Consider the following 22,298-nt stretch of genomic DNA (forward strand, 5'->3'; position numbering starts at 1 on the left):
ACGAGGCTATTTTATGAATCAAAGGAGGCAGGGAGGGCAAACATTTATTGAGTGCCCAGTATGTAACAGGCCATCCTTCTCCCTTTGTGTGTATTATCTCATTTAATCCTGAGAACACCTTTAAGTGCTAGGTACTATTAATATTTTCAAGATGAAGATACTAAAGATATATGTATCATGACGAGCACTAAGGGACAGAATTGCTGAATCACTATACTGTGCCCCTGAAACTAACAGAACACTGTACGTTAACTATACTAGAATTAAAATTTCAAAAAAATAAAACAAAGATGAGGAACCTGAGACACAGCAGTTAAGTAACTTGTCCAAGGAAACTCAGCTAGGAAGTGGCAAACCCGGAAATGAACCCATGTATTTTGGTTCCAGAACCCACTGGTACACACTGAGAGATATGAGGAACCTGAGACACAGTTAAGTAACTTGTCCAAGGAAACTCGGCTAGGAAGTGGCAAACCCGGAAATGAACCCATGTATTTTGGTTCCAGAACCCACTGGTACACACTGAGAGATATGCAAGGTGGAAAGCACCAAAAAATAGAAGCGGCAATTCTAGAATCTGTTTGTCTTGTCTTATGCGAAAGATCAAACGAGGGCCACCACCATATGGTGGGGGGTGGGGGGGGGGGGGCGGGGGGAAATCTGGGTCCTTCAGGTCAACATTTCCAAAAGAAAAACATTCTGAGACAGGATTCAAGATCATCTTTAAACAAAATAATCCAATTTAGAACAAAGTGAGGGGAGGAAAGGGATAGACATTCCTGACAAGGCGGAGACCATAAAAACGAGGGTTGCTGGGAGGGACAAGCAGGAAGAACAGAACACGGAGTCTGTAACAACTAAGGAAGTCAGGCGTGTGGAATGAGCCAAGAGAGGAGAGCTGCATTCTCCAAAACTACTCAACTTTGATCCAAAAAGTAATGTCAGATCCAAAGGGTTAGTCACGAGGAAATGACCCAGGACACCGTGGCTCAGACGCTGGGTCAGCCCCGGGACTTATCAGGCAAAGTTGATCAAGTTGAGCCGGGGCAGAGATTCCTCAGCCTTTTCTACCATGACTCACATAAAGCAACAGATCTGCCATCCCAAGGAAGGAACCTCATACAAAAATAAACACACACACGTAGTAGAAAACTAAAACCGAAGTTTCTCCGGACAAATGCACTCTGATATTTTCTATTCTGTTCTAGTCCTTCCTCTTCTTTTTTTCAAACGCAGGTCATGAGCTATGCGGTTGATTTCATGGCCTGCTAGCGGGTCTTGACCTCCAATCTGCAAACACACGGGGACAGAAGGTCAAGAGCAAAGCTGGGGAACCGCCCCGACCCTGCATCCACAGTAAGAGCTCGTGCATGTACGTGTGGTCTGCTCACTGCTGTGTGTGTCCTCCACACAGAGAGACAGCACGGGACCCAGCAGCCAAAAAGCAATGCACATACACACACACCCCAGCTTACTGATTCATACCCTACCCTCCTCCGCCACAAGCCCCTTAACAAGAGAAGTCTGTCTGTCCTTCATACATAAGTATGGCCCAAGGAGACTGAGCAGTAAATAACAGGAATTTGCTGCATCCACATTCATATCACAAAGCGAGGAGCCAAACTTTCTCTCTGAGAGTTTCCAAATGAGTCCCGGAGTGGATGGCCCAGGTACCAAATCAAATTCCATTTGGTGTTAAAATTCCTCAGACTTCTGGGCCGCTAAACTATCTCTTCTTTGTGTTTCCTTGGTCTCTTGTATATGCTACACGCTCCAATTATAAATTCCTCCCCCCCATGCTTTTTATTGTTTTCGAACATAAAATACCATCACTGAACAGCTCAGAAACAAAAAAGCAGGAAATATTTTGCCTGGACGGAAGCTCGTATAAATATTTGACACTTAGTTGGATTCCTGGTGGGATTTCCATCCGTGAGCAGAAAAACTACCCATCATCTTCAGATACTTAGCCTGAATAAAGAGAAAAGTACATGGAATTTGTGTTCAGGAGGCTCCGCCCCCAGAGTGGAGGCAGGAAATATAGGTGCTGGCCGTTGTCCAAGAACACTGGCAAGTACATCAGTGAATGAATCTAGAATGGGCCGAAACAAGGGACGTCTCAGCTTGAGAGAACATTCTCAGGAGTGTCAAAAACTGAGCCTACGTGAGCAGAAACCATGCTGGCGAGTCAGTACGTGCGCACAAAGTTGAGGGGAACATCCTTGGAACGACCTGTGACTTTAGCTCCTGTGAATGAACCGCAGGTAGATGGAAAGACCCAGAAATCAGGGCTCAGAGGTAGGAATGTGGTGGACAGAAGCCCAGAAACATCATCTTTGAGCGCGTGGTCTGGTAGAAAAGAAGTCTCTGTGAACGTGGCCACGATTTTCAAAGCAACTGAAAAACTGCAGAAGAGAATTAAGATGAAATGAAATCAAATGCAATTTAAAGGAAGGGCTTCTCAACGGATGTTGTCCAAGGTCTTCGGAGGACAAGGGGCAGGGACGAGAAGGAAGCAGGTGCAGGAGAAGTGTCCGCATGTAATTAGGATGTGCCACAATGACTGAGCGCTACCGGAGAAGTTGAAACCGAAGACGGGGGTCCGATGGGTAAAATCGTAGCTGAGGGGTAAGCCGTCCAGGAGGGTTCGCAGCAGCAAAGGAGACCCTGGGTCTCCCTGGCATCCTTCCTCCGAAGCCCACAGCTCACTGTATGTGGTCTTTTGGGTCCGGCTCCTTTCACCCGACATAAGGTTTCTGAGGTTCAACCACACAGGAGCAGGAATCAGCCCCTCACCCGCCTCCACCGCTGGGCCGCGTGCCATGGTCCAGACGCCCACGATGCGTCCACCTGCTTGTCCACGGCGGGCACGAGGGCGGCCTCCACCTTTGGGCTCGCACGGGGAACGCGGCGACAAGCGCTCGTGAGTCTGGGCGTGAACACGGGCTCCGTCTCTCTTCGGTGAGATCCAGGAGGGGAGTTGCCGGGTCATGTGGCCAATCTGTGTTTAGCGGTTTAAGAGACCGTCCGACCAGCTTGCCAAGGGGCTGCACCGTTTTACGTTCCCACCCGTAAAGCGGGTTCTCCAGTTTCCCACGTCCTCTCCAACCCCCACTCGGATCAGAGCCCTTCTACTGGTTATGAAGTGCGGTCTCACTGTGGTTTGAACTGCATTTCCCCGGCACTAAGGGGTGTCCCTTCCCGGCCGACTGCGCTGTGGATTCACATCCTTAAGGACCTGCCCCCCGTCAACAACCTCCCTCCACTGACTTCATCCCGTCACTGGATAAATATGGTTGGGTCCCACCCTCTCAAAAGCCAAACCAAAACAGCCATAAAGGTCTATAAACGGTAACCGACACGTAGATTTACCTCCACGTTTCCATTTCGTCCTATTCATCATTTTCTAGCATTTCACTAACAGAGACAACATCTGTTTCTTCCTAAAGAAATTCCTATGCCCCAAAGAAACCCCTACTCCAGGGATACGCATCCATTATTTTCAGCTGTGGTTTATTCCATGAAGATGATTTCCATGTGATCTCGTTTTCTAATTCAGCCTCAAACTGCCTTTAGACGGACTACTTTAAATGCTAGGAAGTTACTCTTTATTTTTGGCTTGAATACCACACGAGTGGGTGTCCTTTTCAAGGAAGAACGATGTCTATATCGGGACCACAGGGCAGAATTGAGTGTCTAGATCTGTACTGTCAGCTCCGTTTAATAATTAATCCTCATCAAATATATAACATTACAAGATGAAAGGCTTTCATTCAGCAATGCTGGAAAACATTTGCAGCAGCTAATGAAAACAAAATACTCCCTCTAGAGATAAAGCTAATTCTTTTTAAACCCCACCCACCAATGTTCTCCTGCTGAGAATTCAAATACTTAAGTTTCACATTCTAAACCTGCCAAGTCTTCCCTCTGCCCACACAAACACTTCTAAAGAAGGCCAGTCCTTCATTTTCTTCCTGTCCTCACATTCAAACCTGGTTAAATATTCAAAGATGTTTGTGGTAGACAGGATAGTAAGATGGCCCTCAAGATTCCTGTCCCCTGCTATGCATGCCCTGTACAATTTCCTCCAGTGTGTGGGGCAGACTAATGATATGATTGGGCCACTGATCAGTTGACTTTGAGTTCATCGGAAGGGAGACTATCCTGGGTGGGCCTGACCCAAGCAGGTGCTCCATGTAAATTTTTTTTTTGTACATTTTTTTTATTTTTGAAAGACAGAGAGAGACAGAGCATGAGTCGGGGAGGGGCAGAGCAAAGGAGACACAGAATCGTAAGCAGGCTCCAGGTTCTCAGCCGTCAGCACAGAGCCCGATGCGGGGCTCAAACCCACAAACCGTGAAATCATGACCTAAGCCGAAGTCGGACGCCCAACCGACTGAGCCACCCAGACGCCCCTCAGATGCTCTATTTAAAAGAAAGGCAGGCATCAAAGACATGTGCCCCTTACTGCCTCGAGCGCAAAGCAAACTGGCATGTTTTAAGAGAAGGCATCGTGTAGCAAGGTTCCGGGTGCTGGGAGCGGTCCCCAATGAGAGCTAGCAAAAAAAGAATGACCTCTGTCCTCCCAACCCAAGGACGTTAATTCTGCCAACAACCAGTAAGCTTGGGCCCGTAAGGTCACGATCACAGCTGCACCTGACCACTTGATCTCAGCCTGTGATGCTGAGTGGACAGCCCAGCACACCTCTGCCCAGACTAGAACCCAAGGAAACTGTCAGGTAATACATCCATGTCATTTTAAGCTGCCATGTTGCTGGCAATTTGTTATGTAGCCACAAAAAACTAATACAACAGTTTAAAACCAATAGCCTCCTTTCTGTCTGTGTCCCTTCAAAAGAAGTTAATCAGATAATGGATTTTAGCGCCAGTATCTTCATCAAAGGGTAGAGAAAATCTAGAAGCCGAACAAAGCCACCAGTAGAATCTGTTACGTAATTACAGCTGAGCTTGACCGCGTTCTTACGGTGTGGCTATTCAAACTCCCTAATTCTCTTACAATTCTGGCATCAGTGATCACAGGAATGCTACAGTACCTCGGTCTTCCAGCGGGTTGCCAGCAAGGTTAACTGTGTGGAGTCCTGAGTTGGGATTATGCGCTAAAGCACTGGCCAGTTTTTGTGCAAAATCTCTGCAAGGAAACAAAACAGTTAGCTTACGTAACACAAAATGTAAACCTGCTCAAATAAAACACTTAAAAGCTAGAAAAGTTAGAGTGAAATCTAAAAAAGAGGAAATCCTTCTTTACAATATTAACCTATAGACCATCTACTCGTTAACACCCGATCTATGTTACACAGGTCTATATTCCTCAATAGAGTATCTGTAAAGCCACGGCCAAAATCTGGTTCATTCTGATTAGCCACAACCTCCTTCAAGAGCAAAAAGAAAAGAGGTAACTGCCCCCTTTAAAGACACATTCCAGGATGCTATGAATAGGACTACTTAGAGTCCCTTCATAACTTAAAAAAAAATCCTGAATTGCACCTACATTCCACGAAAGTTGCAACAGGCTGTTCACTAGACCTTAATTCTCATTTCATGCAATGCTCTCAATGCAAAACTGATTGCCCTGATTATTGAGTTTAAAGGCTACAGTTGCTAACACTATGTTGTAACAAAAATCAAAATCACTATTTTAGGTACGTTGTACTCAAAGTAACACACTAAGTGCCGTGAATATGAACCCTTCAGCCCTCCTCACCGAGGAGCAGTGGAGTCTTTGTTCTGGCTGATTCGAACTCCACATAAGCAGGCGTACTGACTACTGAACCCCCACCTACTACTGAACAAGGCAAGTACGAATTTGGAAAGAGAGAGAAATGGCTAAAACATATCAAAGCAAAGCCATAAAATTATATTAAATGTGTTACATAAAATTATACCACAAGTGATACTCATAAAAGCTGACACATAGCATCTGTAACAGGAAAGATACTTTTCTAAGGACTTTACATGTATTAATCCATTTATCGTCACAACCATAATTCTGTAAGGTAGACACTACTATTTTCTCCATCTTAAAGATGAAGAAACTGAGGCACAGAAGTGAGGCAATTCTCCCAAGGCCACGAGGCACCTGGCTCAGGGTCCATCCTCTCACCCACCACACCAGGTTCCCTCCAGGGACACAATAAAAGATGTTATAAAACCCTTGACCTTCATGATGATGGGGAACACAGGGATCTGTTTGTTTGTTTGTTTGTTTGTTTTTAGAAGGGAAACACTACACTGTATATGTGAGCAGCCCAACCTTTTTTTAAAATCCAAGTATTAATTTTAAGGAAACAGCAGAAAGATTTTAAGCAATATACTGACATATTCTGGAAGATACTCACGTTCTAAGTCCAGCGTTTTCCAACACCAATTCCTCCAGCCGATTGGACCTACTCACCACCCTCAGTATCTGTTCACAGACATCAGTGGACTGTAACAGAAAGCATTCTTTGACCACGTCACGAAGTCTAAGGGCAACCTCACTTTGCTGTGACAAACCCACACAGATGCCAAGTTCTAATTAAATGAGCCATTTATTCGTGCACTCGTTCACGCAAACAAAACCTGACTTACCGTCTATTCCCACGCACCATCACGTTCAAGGTCCAGGGGATTCAATGATATAAAGGACAAAAAGTTGCTTCCTTTCAGAGTGTACCATCCAGCAGGGCAATCAGACAAGAACACAGACAATTACGATAGACTAATTAAAAGGCCACTTTAGGGGCCCCTGGGTGGCTCAGTCGGTTGAGCGTCCCGACTTCGGCTCCGGTCACGATCTCCGGTTTGTGAGTTCGAGCCCCATGTCAGGCTCTATGCTGACAGCTCGCTTGGAGCCTGGAGCCTGCTTCGGAGTCTGTGTCTCCCTCTCTCTCTGCCCCTCCCCCACTCATGCCTGCTCGCTCTCTCTCTCTCTCTTGCAAAAATAAATGAACATTTAAAAATTTTTTTTAATAAATAAATAAATAAAATAAAATAAAATAAAATAAAAGGCCATTTTAGTTGTGCTGGGGCCACTCAGAGGCGCATCCCAATTTTGGGACAACCAAAAGTAATTCCCAAGGAAAGTGATCTCCAGAAAGGATAACAAAAGACTGTGTGGAGGCCATGATGGTAAAAACATGATGTTCCCTTTACTGAGCTCTTGTCTTGTGCTAGGCCCTGAGCTAGCCCTTTATGTGTGTGTCATTATAAAACTGTTAAGTATCGTTATTCCCTTTTTACAGATAAGAAAGTTAAGGTTTAAAGGCGTCATGTCCTTTAAAAGGGTGGCCGAATGACCACTTGATAAATGTTTACTATTACGACGTTCCCACTAGCATTCTCTAAAATAAAGGGGGACACAACCCAATGAGAGTTTAGCAAATACTCCCTCGTGTAAATAAACATTAGATTGTTTTAAATTATGTAGTTGTGTTATGTATTTCTGTCAAAATATTTTAAGTGCTCGGATATAATATTAAATGAAATGCGGAATTATTGTGAAATGTCTAATAAAGATTGCAACCACTGAAACGGCTAATGTAAGTAGCACAGGGCTTGAAGGTGTCATGAAAAAATGAAAAGTTGTGTCCTGGCTGCAGAATTGTACCACATTTTTTTTCTTTTAAATTTTCATATGCTAATGTTTTTATATTTATGTTTAAGGCAGCTCCTGACTTTAAAGTTATTTATACATTAAAAAGTGATTTTAAAATCTCCTTACAAGTTAGGATCTATTTAGGGCGCCTGGGTGGCTCAGTCGGTTAAGCGTCCGACTTCGGCTCAGGTCATGATCTCAGGGTCCGTGAGTTCGAGCCCCGCGTCGGGCTCTGTGCTGACAGCTCAGAGCCTGGAGCCTGCTTCACATTCTGTGTCTCCCTCTCTCTCTGACCCTCCCCCGTTCATGCTCTGTCTCTCTCTGTCTCAAAAATAAATAAACATTAAAAAAAATTAAAAAAAAAACAAGTTAGGGTCTATTTAAATCCTTTATGATGAAAGGAAGGAAGGAAGGAAGGAAGGAAGGAAGGAAGGAAGGAAGGAAGGAAGGAAGGAAAAGAGAAAAGGGAAGGGAGGGAAGGAGAGGGAGAGAGAGAAAGAGAGAGAGGGAGGGAGGGACTGAGGAAAGGAGTGGGAGGGAGGAAGGAAGGAGGAAGTTGTATGTGCTGTGGCATACTATAATCAAAGCAGTTTCTCTACCTCAAATATCACACAAATTTACAATTCTTTGATTTATCAGATCATACATATCCAAATGGATTAAGCATCACTAGAACAGTCTGAAATAGAACAAAACTCACTAGTGAGCACCCTTCAGAAAACCCCACTTGGAAACACGCAAGTCCCACAGCATCTGAGGCATTTATGATTCTTATGTGGTGTTTGAATCCATTCTGTCTATAATGTTACTTTCACGTGGTCCCCGAGTTACTGATGTGTCCCACAGATTGACAAAGGAAGAGGAAAACTAATTCCCATTGACCGAATGCCTGCAATTTACATTATGCTGACGGTGGTGATTTTCAAAACGGTGGCCCCCCCCCGATCAGTGTAATTCTGTATCTTACAATATACAACCAGGTGAATAGATCTTACTTTGTGTTGGCATGATAAAAAGTGATTGCTTCGACAATGTTTTTGCAGGAATTATCCTCATTTCCAAAAACAATCTATGGTATCATTACCTTTCTAGGGCGACCTCACGAAGCATCCAGAAAAGCAATTTCCCAAAGCAGAGCTTTCATTTACCCATTGGGTATAATTACTGTAATAAAAATTTATTACAGAAAATGTGCAAAAAGTATGCCCAGCTTTTCTTTAGAACGCCAGTAGGGGAGAGGTATAACAAGTCATTTACGTCTACGTTAATTTTGTTACTTTTTACTAAGTGCCAAGTACGTGAAAAGAATTGTTTTCTATACTAAGAACATATGGGATGAAGTTTTTAAAGCGATACGCACATACACCCAAACCTAGATGGCAAGTAACATGTGACCATACTGCCATGCTCCCCAGATGTCAACTGTCTGTTCAACCCTATGTTCACCGGTTTAGGGAGACAAAGTTCTTAACAAATTAAGACAATGCCTCTCCAAGAGCTTGCATTTAGTTAAAACTCGAAAGTATATAGTAAGGGGCGCCTGGGTGGCTCAGTCAGTTAAGTGTCTGACTCTTGATTTCAGCCTAGGTCATGATCTCACAGTGATGGGATCAAGCCCCACGTGGGGCTCCATGCTGAGCACAGAGCCTGCTGAAGATTTTCTCTTTCTCTCCCTCTGTCTCTGTCAAAAAAAAAAAGGTATATAATAAAAACTAGGGGAATTGCTGTCGGGAACAATGGAACTAATGAGAAATAAAAGGCATATGGAATTTTTATATCTAAAAGGAACTACGTACAACTGGCCCAACCACGCCATCTTTAAAAGATTTGAAAAGACCCCATGATGCTCGCCAACTTGCCTAAATTACAAAATCAGGCCTTGAGCAAGACCACCAATCGACTGCGGTTTTAATCAGTGGAGAATATGAGACAGGAACTTGGTCCTAATCGCAAATTTGGCGTATTAAAAAAAAAAATCCCTCCATCCTCCTGTTTAACTTAGGGAGAGGGATTACGACTAGAGTCATAAGATGAGCAGAAAGCGAATGTGACCTGTTTCTCTTGTGGTGCCCTCACATAAGGGGCTTTTAGTGAGCCAGAAGCAATCTTAACAACCCGGAGAATGTATACAACTTGAGAGAAAGTCACTCTTTTTTGCCAAGCATTTCCCATTTTAAAAAGCCCAGGGGTTGGGGCGTCTGGATGTCTCAGTCGGTTGAGCGTCCGGCTCAGGTCATGATCTCGTAGTTCATGAGTTCGAGCCCCACGTCGGGCTCTGTGCTGACAGCTCAGAGCCTGGAGCCTGCTTTGGATTCTGTGTCTCCCTCTCTCTCTGCCCCTCCTCCACTCATGCTATGTCTCTCTCTCAAAAATTTAAAAAAAAAAAAAAAAACATTAAAAAGAAATAAAATTAAAATAAAATAAAATAAAAAGTCCAGCGGCGCTTGGGTGGTTCAGTGGGGTAAGCGTCCAGCTTCGGCTCAGGCCACGATCTTACGGTTCGTGAGGTCAAGCCCCACATCGGGCTCCGTGCTGGCGGTGTGGAGCCTGCTTGGTATTCTAGCTCTCTCCTCTCTCTTTGCCCCTTCTCCACTCACGCTTTCTCTCTTTCTCACAAAATAAATAAACTTAAAAAAAAAAGTCCAAAGAAAGTGGAATACTGTCGTCTCCCCCAATAAGCCACATATTAGAAGATGTTCGGAGACTGCATATCCCAAGACCCATCAAAGGGGCAAGTGTCCATTCTTTTTAACTTTGGGTGAAAACTCATGAAGAACTGCCATTCCTTTTGAAGACAGAAGGCTGATATCCCCAAGACCACTTTTCGTTTTAAAATACCGAATGTTAAAAATATACACGTGTGTTTTTGCGCTTCAATCTTCGCTAACAGAAAAGTCGTAAAGGGCAGCCCTCGCCTCCCTTCGCCATCCTTCCTTTCACCCCAGCACACCGGGGAGAAATCGTGACAGAAGGGCAGCACCACTGGCCGGGACACATCCCTGTAACAGCGGGCTGGGACGATTTCCCAAAGTGGGTCTGCATCAGCTCCTCAGAGCTCTCCTGTGCCCCATTCACCAACTTACAGGAATGTTTTAATGAGCCAGGTGAACTGACTTGGTAGAGAAGCATTGCTCTCACTGATCCCACAATCCCTGAACTAATCCGCTTCTCATTTCCCCCATCGGCTCCCCTCACCGGTGTGTCACCGCCGTTGGCTCCGTCCTACAAATGGTCCCTATCCCAGCAAGCAGCAAACAGCAAGCAAGGAGAGGCTTCTGTCCCCCAGATCTGACCCTCCATCATGGCCTCTGGTCTGTTCCCTGGGAGTTCACCTGCCCCCGCCCCCACCATCCCCAGCTCCATCACCACTGACCTCAGAAACTCCCCCTACTTAGCTGATACAGTTTCCAGAATTCGCAGCCCCACACTCGTTCATTTCTCAGCCTCTTCGCTAGTCTGTGACAGCAGTAGCAACAGTTAACAGTTAAAAAATGCCTGCAATAGGTCAGGTGTTGTGTTCACATTTCTGTCCACATTATTTACTCCTCTGAATAATCTGCAAATTAGCTATACATGTATGTCTACGCCCATTCATTCGTGGTCCAACCTAATTTGACATCTGTTCATTAAATCAATTTTTATGGAATAGCTATCAGGAGCCATATACTCTGATAAGCTCTGGATAGAGACGAATGAGACACGAGGTCCAAATAACTCTCAATAATAGGTACGCAGGAAGCTGAGGCCCTGGAACGTCCAGTGACTTAGCTAAGGTCACATGGCCTTGTCATGAGTCAGAATCTGAGACCCAGGTCTGTTTCCCAGCCCACATTCTTTCTCTACCACGCCGGCTCTCCGTGGACCCCAAATGAGTTCAGCCCAAGCTCGTGCTAATAATGCCTTTCAGCCCCTCACTCCTCGGGAAATTCAGAGAACAAGGCAGCCTGTCCACCAGCAAATCTCAACCCTCCACTTTCTACAGATCCACGTCTCAATCAAAATCCTACCTCTTCACTATGAAAATCTTAAGCCCCCAGTTTCCACGCTCCCTGAAGGCCGGAGGCTTGAAGGTAAGAGTCGCCGACAAAACAACCTGTAGATGACTTCCTGTCCTAAAATGAAGTAGCAGAAAGCTAACCGGTGGATCAGCCTCTGTCCACACGGCTGCTTTGAACGTGCAGACAATCCCCAACAGGGCGTCTTTTTCCACTGGTAAAAGAGACCGAAAACGTGGCTCCCACATACCTTCTGAAAACCCTTTGATTTCGTTTCCCTTACATATAAATCTGCCCCAGAGCTCATCCAGAAAATTAATGTTAACGACCATAACTCAACCAGACCAACTCAACCTGGTAACATTTCCCCAAATTCTTAGGAAGGGAGGCTTCGTGGAGACGGAAGGCAGGATAGAAACGTAAAATCTGCTGTTGGCAGCTGTGCAGACGTAACTTTGTTTTTGCCGACAGAATGAGTGTGTGTGCTGAAGGCTACACTAAATTGTGTCTTTCTGTTCATTATCTAAAATTGCTTGAAGCAGCTGGAAACGTGAGGAGGTACTTCTCCGGAGCATCTCACACGACAAGCTGGGTGCAGCGGCATGCAGATCACTCACAGGAAAAATATCTGCTCAAGAAAGAAGCATGTGCGCAGCTCGCCAGATCAGTAGGAAAACAAATGTGTTTCTGAAAACGATCGGGCTTTTGAAACTCAGCGCAGCTAAGCGACCTTTGCAAGAGCTCCACTCTCTTACCAGTTTCAGATCCTTGGAAGACAACTTCGTGAACCACTGGTTGTACTCCAGAGCAGCAATGATGGGTATCAGGTCCCTAGAGGCAGAAATAACAAGACACGTGAAAGCACTTTTAGGACAGCCATATTGGCACTTGACTTTCAACCTGTGACATCCAACTTTACTTGTTCGTTTCTATCATTCAAAGCACAGCCTCCAGCTGCAATGACTTCCACTGCTAGACAACGGTTAAAGTCTGCAGGACAGATCTTCACGTCTGTAAGCAGAATTCCTAAAGGCTGGCGTTAAATCACTTCGAGGGACTTTGATGGCTGTATCCGGAGGAAAAGAGACCTGTAGAGCGTGTGCTCGGAGACCTTCCTTGCTCTAAGAGAAACTGTACGTCTAGTTCTCTATTAGCAAGTCTCTACCTTTAACCATCAAGAATGTCATATACAGTTCACCTCTGACCAATATGGCTTCGAACTACATGGATTTATTTAATAAAAAAATACACTATTCTGAAGGTATCTTCTCTTCTCTATGACTTCCTTAATAACATTTTCTTTCCTCTAGCTTACTTTATGGTAAGAACATATAATATATGAAAATATGTGTTAAATACTTAGGTTATTGATAAGGCTGTCGGTCAACACTAAGCTATTAGTGCTTAAGCTCTGGGGGATTAAGCTTGGGATTTTCTACTGCGTGGGAGAATCAGTGCCCCAGCCCCCACTCTCCCACCACTGTTAAGAGTCAACTGAACTCTCCAGTTTATAATGCAAGCAAGGACACTGTCTAGCCTTGTAGATAATAAGTGACCCTGAATGGATCCCCGAGGCTTAGCAAGCATCCTACAACCATTTGGAACTTTCCCGTAGTTCCTGATGCTGATGACACACATGAGACAGCCCAGGTGCATTTTTGTCTCATGCTTCCCACAAACTCTTCAGCCACTGAAGGAACTATGTGCTTCAGAGAGCCACCTGCATCGTGTTTTTCCAGCTTGATCCCTCCTACAACATGAGCCCCTAACTCATGCACAAGGCAAGAAGCAGACAATTCACTGCTCATCAAACACACCATACAATTTCACGGTCGGAAGCATCTTTCAGTGCTGTGTTCACCTAGGAACATCCCTGCACCCTTCGACACATATATCACACATCTCCTGTCTGGGCTCCCCTGGGCCACCCCAGCCAGCACCCTGTCCGCATCTCTACTTAGCATTAATTTTATTCTGCCTCGGAGTCATTTTATTCTGCCTCTGTATTCAACATTTGTTGCCCACCACCCCCAGGCTGTAAGTTCTGTGAAAACCAACTCTCTCTCTTCCAGTTTCAGCCAGACCATAACCAGTGTCATCCTCCTGGCGTGACACCTGGCAAACACTCAAACTGTTGCTGAGACGGAAAAGAAAGGCAGAAGGTGGAGAGAGTGGCAAAATCCACATTATTTCACAGCCTCTGCGTACCGGGCCCTGTGGCAGGCACACTACTCAGGCTATCTCATTTAACCATACGTCTGGCTTCGTCAGACATGCTTTAAAAAGGAGGGGCGCCTGGGTAGGGCTCAGTCAGTTGAACATCTGACTTCCACTGAGGTCGTGATCTCACAGTTCATGTGTTTGAGCCTCACGTCGGGCTCTGCGCTGACAGCTAGGAGCCTGGAGCCCGCTTTGGATTCTGGGTCTCCCCCTCTCTCTCTGCCCCTCCCGAGCTTGCTTGCTTGCTCTCTCTCTCTCTCTCTCTAATTAAAAAAAATAAATAATAAAGGAGAAACAAGTCCCTGCAGGTAGGCGAGAGAAACAATGCAAAAAAAAAAAACAAAAAACAACTCTCAGTCACGTGGTTCCATATGCCATCTGTCCAACAGAAGAGCCTCTTTATCAATTTTTGCTTAAGTTTCAGATTTAAAACCATGAACAGCAACCCTTCCCATAGGTCTTCACTCCCGTCCCTGCTCCCCACGGACCGCGTGCCAGAGTCAACGCCATTTGCTCCCCCTGCGATCTGGGGACAGTCGCTTCTCTGACGGCAAATGCCGGCTTATCACACACTTGGTTCAGGGGTTCTCCCTGTACTTATCCATTCAGGAGCCACGGCGGCTCCTTCTCATCTTATTTCCTTGTGTGGATTTAAGGTCAAGCAGGGATGACACTTCAGAACCTCTTTATTGTGTGTGCTAGTCTGTCACTTGATTTGAAGGACAGCTGGCTTTTGTCATAACGAAGTCGTTTTCAGGAACCGAAGAGCACATCATTTATAGAAGCAGGTTTTACATTGTCACAGGGGGCAGGACAGCATCAGCTCTAAAACGACATGCAAAAATCCTGAAAAGGCAGACTGAAGTCCACAAGCGAAGGGAGAAGAATCCAGCCAGAGGAAATGGTCGACAGAGCAAGGTACGCCTTAGTCAGAGATTTTAGATCCGACACCAAAAGCATGATCCACAAAAGGAAAAATTGATAAATTGGACTTCACCTGGTAAAGTGGAAAAATCAGTTTTTCCTTGGCAAATATTTGCACATCACGTTTCTAACGAAGAACTTGATATCAGAATGTATAAAGAGGTTAATGATAAGAAACAACCGAGTTTTTAAAAATAAGCAAAAGAGGTGAGCCTGGGTGGCTCAGTCGGGTAAGCGTCCGACTTCAGCTCAGGTCATGATCTCGCGGTTTCGTGGGTTCGAGCCCCACGTCGGGCTCTGTGCTGATGGCTCGGAGCCTGGAGCCTGCTTCGGATTCTGTGTCCCCCTCTCTCTGCCCCTCCCCCACTGATGCTCTGTCTCTGACTCTCAAAAATAATAATAATTAAAAAGAGTTAAAAATAAGCAAAAGATTTAAAGAGATACTTCACCAAAGAAGATATATCAATGGCAAAGAAGTACATAAAAAGATGTCTGAAATTATTAACCATTAAAGAAATGCAATTTAAAGCCAAAACAAGATGCCACTCCAAACTTAGTGAATCGCTAAAATTGAAAACGAAAAAATGCCAAGCGACTGGAACCTCATACGTTGCTGATGGGAATCCTAATGGCATACTTGGTGTGGAAAACAGTCTGACAGTGTCTATGATATTCAATACACGCTGACCGTAAGATCCAACAACCTCAATCCTAGATACTCAACCAAGAGAAATAAAAACGTGTACTTCCACAAAAACTTATATGTTACTGTTTATAACGGCTGTATCCATAATGGTCAGACACTGGAGACAACATGGGTATCTTCCACCGATGCTGGGGGACTTCCAAGGCGAGGTAAGAAAAGGCAATAATATGGCGTCTGCTTAGTTCCTTCTGATAGGTTCACCCATGGAATCCAGCCGCCCTGCTCTGAGAAAGGCCAGGCCACGTGGAAGTGTCCCAGCAGACAGCCAGCATCAACTACCAGACCCGTGAATAAGGAAGCCTTCAAGATGGTTCCAGACCCAGCCCATATCTGACTGTAACAGCTGGAAAGAGCCCAAGCAAAAACCACCTAGCGGAGCCTAATCAAGCCCAGAGCTGTGACGGACAATTAACAAGGGACGGCTCTTGCTGTAGTCCATTACGTTTGGAATGGTTCGTATATAGCAACAGATAACCAGAACACTTAGTATCTAGAAATAAGGCTTGAAAGCGAAGGGAACATGACTGTTGACAGGGTGACCATTACAAAGCTTTTAAGCAGAGAAATGTTTCAGGAAGTTAACAATTTCAGCAATGTAGGCAGGATGTATCAGAGGAAGGTAACAATTTTCATTATGCAGGCAAGAGGTACTGGGGAGAGGAGAGAAGCCTGAGGCAGAAAGCAGGTACAGAGGCTAGCTAGAACAAGAGCCAACGCAAAATAATATTTTTTTCTGAAATTTATTAAAGACTTCATACAACCCCAGGGGCGCCTGGGTGGCTCAGTCGGTTGAGCGTCTGACTTCGGCTCAGGCCATGATCTCACGGTTGTGGGTTCGAGCCCCGCATCAGGCTCTATGCTGACAGCTCAGCGCCTGGAGCCTGCTTCAGACTCTGTGTCTCCCCCTCTCTCTGCCCCTCCCCCGCTCATGCTTTGTCTCACTCTGTTTCTCAAAAATAAGTAAATGTAAAAAAAAAAAAAATTAAAAAAATTAAAAAAAAAATAAAGACTTAATACAACCCCAAATGAAACAAGCACACTTTTGTAACGCAACTACAAAGAAACACAAGGACTGTTAGAATAACTGTTCCATCAGGTAAGGTAAGAGTGCAGGGGGAACCATGACTGAAAATTGACTTATTAAAGTCTTCTTCGAAGAGGCAATAGACTGTTTCTCGACCTCAAGGGCGGACACAGTGGTTGACTTTACCATTATTTGCATTCTGGTACACGGAACGGCAAACTTTTCTCTAAGTAAACAACTGTAAGAATGGCCTCAACAGCATTACTCAACCTAGTCATTAAGCTAACCCAAATATCCAATTAACCGCAGAATGGATAACTTGTAGAATGGTCACACATCAGAATACAAAACGGAAGCAAAAGTAAATAAACTATAGCTACATACAACACTATGTAAAATCTCAATTTCTCAGGTCCAAAGCTTCTCTCAATCTGCCTGGACCGTGCAGAGAATGGGGAGCTTCAAGTCTGAGAAGCAAGCATCCAGGAACCACTTCAGCAAACACAGAGAAAAGTCAAGGTCTGAACTGAGTGACACTCGGGATTCCTAGAATCTGTCACTCTCAGAACATCTAAGCCGTCGGGACAGCCACAACAGAGGCCAAGGCTCCAGGAGACTCGGTCTACATATGACAATCTATCACCAATAATGATCAAAACTGGTACATCTCACCTCCACAGAAAAATACACAAGACAAGATGTAAATAATTTCATTCCCGAGAGTTCATTTTCCTGGATGGCTTTCTCAGAACACAGTAATAAGCGATCAGATAAGCAAACAGGATAACTCCTGATTCACGCGGGCCTCCCAACCCCTGTGCCGGTAACACCTCACTGCCGAGAGCTCCCTGGACCTTCCTCGGTGGGGTCTGTGCCAATCAGAACCAACCCTTCCTCGTGTTTTCACTAAGGCACCCCGGGGGTTACACTACATGATGTAGAAAGGTTTCCAAACACCAATGCTTGTCATCTCGACTGATTTTCTCGTGGTGACAGCTTTTTACTATCAGTCCATGGCACGGATTCTGCCTCCCAATGTGTTTTGTCTTGATCTCCTAAGACACTCTTAACTACCACTTGACTCTGATCTGAAAAGTAAAGTCACCCTTGAAGAGTTACAGCAGTTTAGGTAATGCTCCCCTGAGTCTTGGTAACATGGGAACATAATATTCTCTTGTCATTTCCACAGGACATTTCTACTGCTTCCTGAAAATGGGAACAAAGACATCTTAAGACTCCAAACCCTGAGAAGGAAGATCCAATGTTAATACCCTTTAGAGTCATATAGCAGAATCTTTTCCTACACTCTGTTGAAGACAGAGGAGACAATTAACATTCCCTAACCTTTTCCCTGCTATAAATGTATTACACGTAGAGTTGTTCGTTGCTGTGGTGGTTGTTAATCCAGCCGTGGGCTGGGGTTTGTAATACAAATTGAGATCCTTAGTTCTCATCTCAGTTGGCAACTCTGAATGATCCAAACCTTCCCTTAAAACTCAAATGTACCTAGGGGCGCCTAGGTGGCTCAGTCGGTTGAGTGTCCGACTTCGGCTCGGGTCATGATTTCACTGTTTGTGGGTTCGAGCCCCTGTCGGTTTCTGTGCTGACAGCTCAGAGCCTGGAGCTGCTTGGGGTTCTGTGTCTCCCTGTCTCTCCGCCCCTCCCCTGCTCACACTCTGTTTCTCTTTCAAAAATAAAGAATTAAAAACAAAAAAAAGCAAAACACAAACATACCAAGTTTTTCACTTATTTCCAGAAAAGAAAAAACATGCCATGATAAAACTGAAAATAAGGGCAGCATCACAGAAAAGATCAAGAACTGGGATGAGTTAAGATGGTGGAATAGTAAGGGTACCCCCTGAGCTTGTCCCTAAAACACAGCTAGATCAGCATCAAACCATTTTGAACACGTAGGAAATCGATGTGAAGATTAACAGAACAATCTGCATAATCTCAGGGACAGAACGAGGCAGCTTCTCTGAACAAGGACACCAAAACACACCTCAGATCTAGCTTCCTTACCTAATTTCTTTAATTGTTAATTTTTTGATTTCATTCTATTATTATAGCTGTTGTTATTTTTTCTTCCTCCAAAATGACAAGAGGGAGGAATTTACCTCAAAAGAAAGAAGAGGAAATAAATGAAGGCCAGGGATTTAATCAGTGCAGATATGAATAAGATGTCTGAACTAGATTTTAAAACAAGGATTATAAGGATACTAGCTGGGCTTGAAAAAAGCATAGAAGACACCAGAGAATCCCTTTCTGCAGAGATAAAAGAACTAAAATCTAGTCAGGCCAAAATTTAAAATGCTATAACCAAGTTTCAAACCCAAATGGAGGCCATAAAAACAAGGGTGGATGAGGCAGAAGAGGGAATCCATGATATCTAGAAGATGAAATTATGGAAAATAATGAAGCTGAAAAGAAGAAGGAAACAAAGGTAACAGATCACAAAGGCAAACTTAGGGAACTTGGTGATTTATTAAAACATAGTAACATTCGTACCATAGGGGTTCCAGAAGATGAAGAGAGAGAGAAGGGGGCAGAAGGTTTATGTGAGCAAATTATAGCTGAAAACTCCCCTTATCTAGGAAGGACACAGACATCAAAATCCAAGAAGCACAGAGAACTCCCATTAAATTCACCAAAAGCCAGCCATCGCCAAGACATATCATAGTCAAATTCCCGAAACACACAGAAAAGGGAAGAATTCTGAAAGTGGCAAGGGGGAAAAGAAGTCCCTAACCTACAAGGGAAGACAGATCAGGTTCACAGCAGATCTGTCCACAGACACTTGGCAGGCCAGAAAGGGATGGCAGGATATATTCAATGTGCTGAATCGGAAAAACATGCAGCCAAGAATACTCTATCCAGCTAGATTGTCATTCAAAACAGAAGGAGAGATAGTTTCCCAGGCAAAGAAAAAACTGAAGGAGTTTGTGACCACTAAACCAGCCCTACATGAAATTTTAAGGGAGACTCTTTGAGTGCAAAGAAAAAAAAAAAAAAAAAAAAGACCAAAAGCAACAAAGACTAGAAAGGACCAGAGAGTATCACCAGAAACACCAACTCTAAGGCAAAACAATGGCACTGAATTCATATCTTTTACAATAATCACTCTGAATATAAATGGACTAAATGCTCCAATCAAAAGACACAGGGTATCAAAATGGATAAAAACACAAGATCCATCTATATGCTGCCTACAAGAGATTCATTTTAGATCTAAAGACACCTGCAAATGGAAAGTGAGAGGATGGAGAACTGTCTATCATGCTAATGGACACCAAAAGAAAGCCAGAGTAGCCAAATTGTATCAGACAAACTAGACTTTGAAACAAACGCTATCGGGGCACCTGGGTGGCTCAGTCAGTTAAGTGTCCACCTTCAGCTCAGGTCATGATCTCACAGTTCATGAGTTCAAGGTCGACACTGGGCACGCTGCCGTAAGCACAGAGCCCACTTCGGATCCTCTGTCCCCCTCTCTCTCTCTGCCCCTCCCCCCCACACTCGCTCGCGCGCACTCTCTGTCAAATAAACATTAAAACAAAGACTGTAACAAGAGATGAAGAAGGGCATTATATCATAATTAAGAAGTCTGTCGATCAAGAATATCTAACAATTGTAAATATATATGCCCCCAATATGGAACCACTCAAATATAAAAGGAGGCAGATAGGGGATGGGCTAGATGCTGATGGGTATTAAGGAGGGCACTTGTTGGGATGAGCACTGGGTATTTGCTGTAAGTGATGATCACTGAAGTCTACCCCTGAAACCAATATCGCACTGCATGTTAACTAAAATTTAAAGAAAAGGAATGAAAAGAAAAGAATAGAGAAAAGAGAAAAAAGAAAAGATCATGAACTAGCCTCTGGAAATGCAAAATTTTCTGTAATGTAGGGGTTTTGTGTGTCTCTTTTCCTTTCAATTAAGAAAACTGGCCACTTTATATGGTTGTTCATTTTAAAAGGAGTCTTTTTAAAGTCGTCAAGAATCTTCAAACTACTCTACGGTGAACCCAGGGCGGTACACCCGTAGGATTTTAGATCGAAGACTCCAAACCCTTCCCATCACATTCAACCAGCCACTTATTTGGAAAGCCAACAACCACATGTTTCCTGAAGCAATTCCTCAAATAACGACAGCACTCTTGTTGTTTTGGATGTTAAAAATAAACTAATAGTGGGGGAGGGGGCTATTTCAAAAAGTTAAAATGCAAAAACAAACAAGTTGGCAAGTGATTCAGGGTCTAAGTCACTTGCCTTAGTCACAGAGCCCGTCTGACCCAGACCGGAAACCACGCGTACGGAATTGTTCACAGACATTCTGAAAAGGAAAACAGAAGCCAGCGCTGTTCTTCATACCTGATTTCACACTCCAAACAGCATTTCTTCCTTTTGAAATGAGAGCGAGAATAAAGAGAGACAGCCTAGATTAGGAAAGAATTACACCAATGCCCTCGGGACAACCTTGACAAACATTAACCCACACGCAAAACTCTTCTGGAAGCATCAGGCTCAAGACTGTCACTCTGATGAGTAAGAAATATGAAAACACAAACACACGAGTCTGAAGGGAATGAGCTGCCAGCTGGGCTCTCATGAGCCATGTTTAAACTCAATGATGCATGTCATTGAGCCTTTAGAGGATTGACGAGATTAGCTCGTCTTGCAAATCTACCGGGAGCAAGAAAAAAAAAAAAAAATCGATGTATCCAAAGCGGTATATTCTCTTCGCCTCGGCACCACTCCCCCTCCACCCCATCATTCCCACCCCTGCAAATTACAGTGTAATTACACTTTTTAACATGTCGGCTCACAGACCTTGGAGAGGTCCCGTGAGAAATGTGCAGCAAAGCCTTTTCCAGCTATGCCTCTTTTTGGCCCATCGGTATCTAAAGCAGCGCACGCTTCAAGAATATACTTAAATAAAATTTTGGAAGCTATAGAGAACAAGTGGGTGGGCATTTTCCCAAGTACAATGCTTCCTAACTGCTCTTCTCCAGGGAGGAACTGGATGGCTCTAGCATGCACACGGTCATCCCCAGACGCGAATGCTCACCCCTCATTCAGTTCTGATAACAGCCTTTTAGCTAGTCAGTTTTCCGTGACAGCATTCAAGTTGCTTGCGATCTACCTTGAAGCTCCGGGACAGACCCTCGAGACTTAAGGGAGGTGGCTGAAGACGCACACGCGTGGAGGCAGGTCCCCAGGGAAGACAAAAGAGCACACTGGAGGCTTCATAAGCGGCCTCAGGACGACGTCCACGTTTCCCCATTTCTCAGTTCCTGAGGCCGTGTGCTATAAGGGTCACGGTGTCCTAACAATGGGTATGTCTCTGCAGGAGAGCAGATCCCAGGCAAATGAGAGGGGAGAGGACATTAGGAGGGTGTGTATGATGAGAATGATGACAGGGGCACTGCCCAGTCCCTAGACCTGCATCCTCTCAATCTATATTCTCTTCGATGAGAATTATCGATGGGGAGCACACGCATGCAGACTGTTTCCTCCGTGCCTGTGCTCCACGTGAGAAAAGCCGCCCAAACCACGTGTAGTCTCCCTGTTATCAGACCTGCAACATTAACACCAATGCCCCACGCATGACCCAAACCTCCCGATTTGGATAAGCTGAAAAAAAATGGTAGTTACAAACCCCTAGATGCAAAAGATGCCAGCCTTGGGTGAGTGAACTGAAAGAAACACACAGAATTGATAGGAATCCGGAGAGGATTCAGCCATGGATTGGAGTAGGTAACAAAGAGCAAAATCGGGTTAAGAACGTGAATAGTCTAACGACCGCCAACCTGCCTCTGGGGAAGAGTATGTGAGT

General features: G+C 44.5%; 1 protein-coding gene across 12 annotated transcripts in view; it reads right to left on the minus strand.

The window, feature by feature from the left end:
- Nucleotides 1–22,298, minus strand: part of CARMIL1 (capping protein regulator and myosin 1 linker 1) — a 311,927-nt gene that overhangs the window by 143,010 nt on the left and 146,619 nt on the right. For all 12 annotated transcript variants that reach the window (XM_086706081.1, XM_086706084.1, XM_086706083.1 and 9 more), the window contains exons 9-11: nt 12,345–12,420; nt 6,357–6,445; nt 5,055–5,149 (exon numbers count right to left, since the gene is read on the minus strand). In XM_086706081.1, the coding sequence (XP_086562207.1) occupies nt 5,055–5,149; nt 6,357–6,445; nt 12,345–12,420 (260 nt within the window). The remainder of the gene's footprint in view (nt 1–5,054; nt 5,150–6,356; nt 6,446–12,344; nt 12,421–22,298) is intronic.

The sequence above is a fragment of the Puma concolor genome, chromosome B2, assembly GCF_028749965.1.
Source record: "Puma concolor isolate L17-30 chromosome B2, mPumCon1.1.hap2, whole genome shotgun sequence".
Classification (NCBI taxonomy): domain Eukaryota; kingdom Metazoa; phylum Chordata; class Mammalia; order Carnivora; family Felidae; genus Puma; species Puma concolor.